General features: G+C 36.9%; 2 protein-coding genes across 2 annotated transcripts; both read left to right on the top strand.

The window, feature by feature from the left end:
• The first annotated feature begins 346 nt into the window (after window positions 1–346).
• Window positions 347–685, top strand: LOC146915084 (uncharacterized). Its single transcript, XM_085721232.1, has one exon. The coding sequence runs from the start codon at window positions 347–349 to the stop codon at window positions 683–685; it is 339 nt and encodes a 112-aa protein (XP_085577358.1).
• A 3,406-nt stretch (window positions 686–4,091) lies between these two features.
• Window positions 4,092–5,264, top strand: LOC146915083 (uncharacterized). Its single transcript, XM_085721231.1, has 3 exons — window positions 4,092–4,421; window positions 4,536–4,652; window positions 5,004–5,264. The coding sequence occupies exons 1-3, from the start codon at window positions 4,092–4,094 to the stop codon at window positions 5,262–5,264; spliced, it is 708 nt and encodes a 235-aa protein (XP_085577357.1).
• The last annotated feature ends 555 nt before the right edge of the window (window positions 5,265–5,819 follow it).

The raw sequence follows: 5,819 nt of genomic DNA, 5'->3' as shown, positions 1-5,819 counted from the left end.
AAATCAACATTCAATATTTTTGGTGGCTAAAAGCAAATAGTCACAATCTTTCTTTTACCTATCACTTGTGGTGGCTAAACCCCTTTACATTGTTTGGGAATCTTTTTGTAACGAGGTTGTTTTTTACTATGGTTATTTGTTACTACTATACTCTTGATGTAACTTAATTTTTTCAGGATTTCCGGCACTCCTTGTGCTTAAAATTTTAGATCGATGATTTATAATATTTCATTTTAGCTTTCTTAAAAAAAAAATATAATTACTTATGTCTCTATTATAAATACAAACAAGGTATGCTCTTTCTAGACACACACCATTCAGACATATCTAGAATTTTACGGTGATCATGTCACTTAATTCAGTGTCAACAACTTTCATAGAGTTTACAATTGATGAGCTTGAGGGTCTTGTGGCGGTCTCTAAAATGCCGTTATACAAGTTTGTTTCGTGGAAGAACTTTGTCGAAAACTTACCGGAGGTTGTAGATTTCACTAAGGATGATATTTGCTCTATTTGCATGGAAGACTTTGAAGAATCACACGATTCAGAAGGAGGAGGAAAAAGTTTGTTTAGGGTGTCAAACAGACGAGTTCCTTGTGGTCATGTGTACCACTCAAACTGCATCACTGAATGGCTCGAACGTTGCAATTCTTGCCCTCTTTGCCGCCACCATATCTCCCGTTAGAATGCTCATGCATTTATATGTTTGACATGTACTTTTATAAGCTTTAATAAGTTCTTCAAAAAAAAATAATATAAGCTTTAATATGTTGTGCAATTTGTTAAAGGAATTATCATTTATGTATTGAATGAAAATCATGCTATTGTGGTGCTGAAAATCAACATATCATATGGTGCCGTTCATATCATTTTTAGTGTGTTTGTACCAACGAGTAATATCGTTGTATAAGATAGCACGGTTGTCAAGACCGTGCTACAAATCTCCCTCAAAAAAAAAAAAAAAAGACCGCCCCACAACTCGTGAGATCGTACGATTGCACACTTCAACGTTTGTTCACCAAGGCGGCGTAGTGGAAACCTCGCTAGATGTAGCGGCGCGGCCAAGTTGATGAGAAAATGCGTAATTAGTTGGAGCGGCACTCTTCTCTAGAAACATTTGTGATGTTTTCGAACCCTCTGACAATGAAATATCGATTGATTCCGTGTTGTGGGTTTCCGGGTCAAGTATGTGACCCGATCTCTTGAAACTGCGACTTGCATAATTTCGAGTATATGTCATTTAGGAAAAGTTACTCTCGCCGACACTTAACGTAATTTCGTGTAACAATTTCCTCCTTTATATTTTTTTTATTCATTTTCGTCCTTTTTTGATCATTTTTAAGATTCCAATCTTTGGTTTTATGTCAATATGAGCTCTTAATGTTCAAATCTATGGTTCTTCACTCATGTTTTCATATGAGTTTTATATTCGATGCTTGAAAATCCATATACAAATTAATCAAAAAGAATAAAAATGACGAAATTGTTATTTGAGGATAAATGAACAGACAACAAGTGTGTTATGAAATTTTGTTTTTTGATTACACTCTCCTCCCTTCAAATATGTTTGAATTACACTCTACTCCACTCTTATGTTAAAATATACACTCTCATCCCCTCTTATTCAAAACATATTAGAAAACATTTTACTCCCCTCCCCTAGAGAAGCTTTAATTACATCCCCCTCCCCTCTTATGTTAAAATCTACACTTTACTCCCTCAATAATTTTTTATATTTCTTATAATCTGGCAAAAAAATAATAATAATCTAAAGCAGTTCGAAAAAAATGGTATTGCGGATCTATTTTAATATAATCAAAATTTGAAGACATATTTTTTGCTTTTTTATATTAACAATTTCATTAACATATAATTTTAAACCCAATTGTAAAATATGAAACAACCCAAAATAAAAATAAAATATGTGAAAATTTACTAAAGAAAATAAAGTATGATTATTTAAAAGTTAATTTTATACTCTAAATTATAAACTTAATAGCAAATATTTAAATATAATTATCATTGACATTTAAATTATAAAAAAATGAATTTATTTTTCTAAAATGGTGAATCAAAATTAGTATATATCATAAAAATAATCATGTTAAAATAGATTAAAGTGGAGCGCATATTTAATTACTAATGGTGGGGGTTGTAATTCAATCATCTTAGGGGAGGGGAGTGTAGATTTTACTTTTTAAGGGAAGAGAGTGTATATTTTAACAAAAGAGAGGAGGGAAGTGTAATTTAAACATCTTTGAGGGGAAAGAAGTGTAATTTACTCTATATTTTAACATAAGAGGAGAGGGGACTCTAATTCAAGCTTCTCTTATGGGGAAGGGAGCGTAATTTACTCCAAAAATAAAGATATAGATTTCCGTGGCTTTAAAAATGTAACAAACCATATTTATATTTTTCAATGACAACAACAACAATATATATATATATATATATATATATATATATATATATATATATATATATATATATATATATATATAATAAAACTCCTAACATTTTCAATGATATCAACACAGGGGCAGACCTGAATAGGTCCTAGTGTGGTAAGTGCCACACCACCCCAAGCTGATGTTTTTTTGTTCCACAAACCAAACTTAGTCTCAAACAGTAGTGTGTTCAACACAGAACTAATCCTATTGAAAAACCGCAAACTGAATCATTCGAAACAGCAAAACCACGCATTTGATGAGGAAAATTGGGGGCCTAGACCGTTACGTCTGTTGAAATGTTGGGAAAATTTTCCAGGTTATAAAACTTTGTTCGAGATCAGTGGCACTCCTTTCAGGTGGATGGTTGGGGCGGATATGTCTTGAAAGAAAAATTCAAGTTGATTAAATTAACTTCGAAAGATTGGCATTTTACACACTCTCGGAATTTACCTGCAAAAATTTTGTCGTTGAAGGATAAAATTTCTATGTTTGATTTGAAGGGTGAGACCGAAGACCTTTTGGAGAGTGAGTTAGAGGAATATCACAGATTAGCTGAAGAATTTTTTTCCTTGTCTCGGTGCCATGCTAGTATATGTTGGCAACAATCGCGGGCTCTTTGGTTGCGGGAGGGGGATGTCAAGCAGACGACGGGGTAATGCAGTGACTTGTTTTCTTGTTGATGGTGTTTTGACTGAGGGGGTTGAAAATGTCCGAAGAGCAGTTTTTGATCATTTTTCTACTTATTTTCAAGCTTGTAATACGGAGCGCCCTAGCATGACAACCCTCCAGTTCCCATCGTTGTCTCATAAACAGGGTGCGAGCTTGGTTAAAGTGTTTTCTGTGGAGGAGGTCAAGGCCGCGATGTGGGAATGTGACAATTTTAAATGCCCCGACCCTGATGGTATTACCTTTGGATTCATTAAGGACTTTTGAGACATTCTGCGGGAGGATGTGATGCGGTTTCTGGTGGAATTTCATAGAAATGGGAGGCTTGCCAAGGGAATAAATAGTACTTTTGTTGCTCTTATTCCTATGGTTGAGAGCCCACAACGTCTAAATGATTTTCGTCCAATATCTTTGGTGGGAAGTATGTACAAAATTCTTGCGAAGGTACTTGCCAATCGTCTTCGTTCTATTATTGGGTCGATGATTTCCGATAACCAATCTGCATTTGTTAAGGGTCGACAAATTTTAGATGGTATCGTGGTGGCAAATAAGGTAGTGGATGATGCCAAAAAGTGTAAAAAGGAACTTCTTCTTTTCAAAGTGGATTTCAAAAAAGCGTATGACTCTATAGACTGGACATACCTAGATGAGGTCGTGCAAAAGATGGGGTTTCCAATTCTGTGGCGGAAGTGGATAAAAGAATGTATAGGCACAACTACAGCGTCGGTTTTGGTCAACGGGTCCCAAACAGAAGAGTTTCCCTTGAAGAGGGGTTTGAGGCAAGGAGATCTTCTTTCCCCTTTTCTCTTTCTCTTGGCCGCAGAGGGCTTCAATATTTTGATGAATTCTATGTCTGCAAACTAGTTCTTTCACGGGTACAAGGTGGGTTCAGGTACTACCACAATTGTCTCTCACTTGCAATTTGCGGATGATACTTTAATTATAGCTGAAAAATCTTGGGCCAATGAGCGAGTGATGCGTGCTATCCTTGTGTTGTTTGAAGCGATACCTGGTTTAAAGGTCAATTTCAGAAAGAGTCAATTGTCTGCTGTTAATGTCCATTTGTCGTGGTTGACCGAGGCAGCGTTAGTTCTGAAGTGTAAGGTTGGAAATCTTCCTTTTGTGTATTTAGGGCTGCCTATAGTTGGTTATGCGCTTCGGTTGTCATTTTGGGATTCACTGATTACTCGCCTTAAATCTAGACTGTCAGGGTGGAAATCTAAACATTTATCGTTCGGTGGTCGGTTGGTTCTATTGAAGTCTGTCAAGTCATTTATGCCTGTTTATGATCTTTCTTTCTTCAAGGCTCATTAAGGTATCATCTCCTCTGTTGAATCTATTATAAATTGTTTTTTTTGGAGGAATGACGACCACAAAAAAATATCTTGGGTTGACTGGAATTCTATGTGTTTGAGTAAGGAGGTTGGTGGTTTGGGGGTAAGGAGAATTAGGGAGTTTAATAATGCATTATTAGGGAATGGTGTTGGAGTTGCTAGTGGAGAAGGAGAGTTTGTGGTATATGGTGCTTTCGGCGAGGTATGGTGAGGAGGGAGGGAAGTTGTTAGATGGCGGGAGGTCAGCCTCAGCTTGGTGGCATGTCATTGCTGCCTTGCGTACTAAGGCATGGTTTGGTACTCATGTCAGAAGAGCGGTGGGGAATGGGAAAAAATTTTATTTTTGGTCGGATGTGTGGGTGGGGTGTCTTTTAAGGAAAGGTTTAGCAGACTATTTGAGTTGTCGGTGGATAAATGAGTGTCGGTGTTTGATTTGTTCTAGTTAGGTTGGGGTGTGGATGGAGAGGCGTGTAAGTGGAGGCGGAGGCTGTTTGCGTAGGAGGAGGAGCAGTTGGGGGAACTATGTTTATTACTTCAAAATGTGATTTTGCAGGTTGACAAAGATGACAGATGGACATGGAATTTGGAGAAATCTAATGTTTACACTATTCGTAGTGCTTATAATTGTCAGTCTACTCAGCTTCCAGTTGTCGATCTAGTGGAGCTGAAGTTGCTTTGGGAAAAGTATTTTCCTCTGAAGGTGGTGGTTTTTGTTTGGCGTCTACTCCGAAATAGATTGCCAACCAAAGATAACTTGTTGCGGATAGGATTTCTTCGTACAGATACTTGTCAGTGTGTTTCTGGAGAAATCTAATGTTTACACTGTTCATAGTACTTATAATTGTAAGTCTACTCAGCTTCCCGTTGTCGATCTGGTGGAGGTGAAGTTGCTTTGGCAAAAGTATGTTCCTCTGAAGGTGGTGGTTTTTGTTTGGCGTCTAGTCCGAAATAGATTGCCAACCAAAGATAACTTGTTGCGGAGAGGAGTTCTTCGTACGGATACTTGTCAGTGTGTTTCTGTTTGCGGCTCTATGGAATCTGTTAATCATTTATTTTTACATTGCTATGTTTTTGGGCATTTTGGAACTGTATTTTGCGTTGGATTAGTCTTTCTACCATTGTCCCGCTAACTATTTCAGATCATTTTACTCAATTCTGTTTGGGTGGTGGCGGAACTCAGGTGTGACACTCAATTTTAACCGTCATTTGGTTTGTTACTGTGTTGGAAGTTTGGAAAGAAAGAAATAATAGAATTTTCAATGGTAAAGAATGCCTAATTATGAGGACTGTGGACAAAATAAAGTCACTTTCTTTCCTATTGTTAAAGGAGAAACAGGTTCAGATCTCCCTCAATTTTCATGGCTGGTGG

This window comes from Medicago sativa, chromosome 6 (genome assembly GCF_051527215.1).
Source record: "Medicago sativa cultivar Bolivia chromosome 6, Bolivia_mono, whole genome shotgun sequence".
Classification (NCBI taxonomy): domain Eukaryota; kingdom Viridiplantae; phylum Streptophyta; class Magnoliopsida; order Fabales; family Fabaceae; genus Medicago; species Medicago sativa.
Note: the sequence above shows the minus strand (reverse complement) of the source record. Positions and strands in the feature narration are given on the sequence as shown.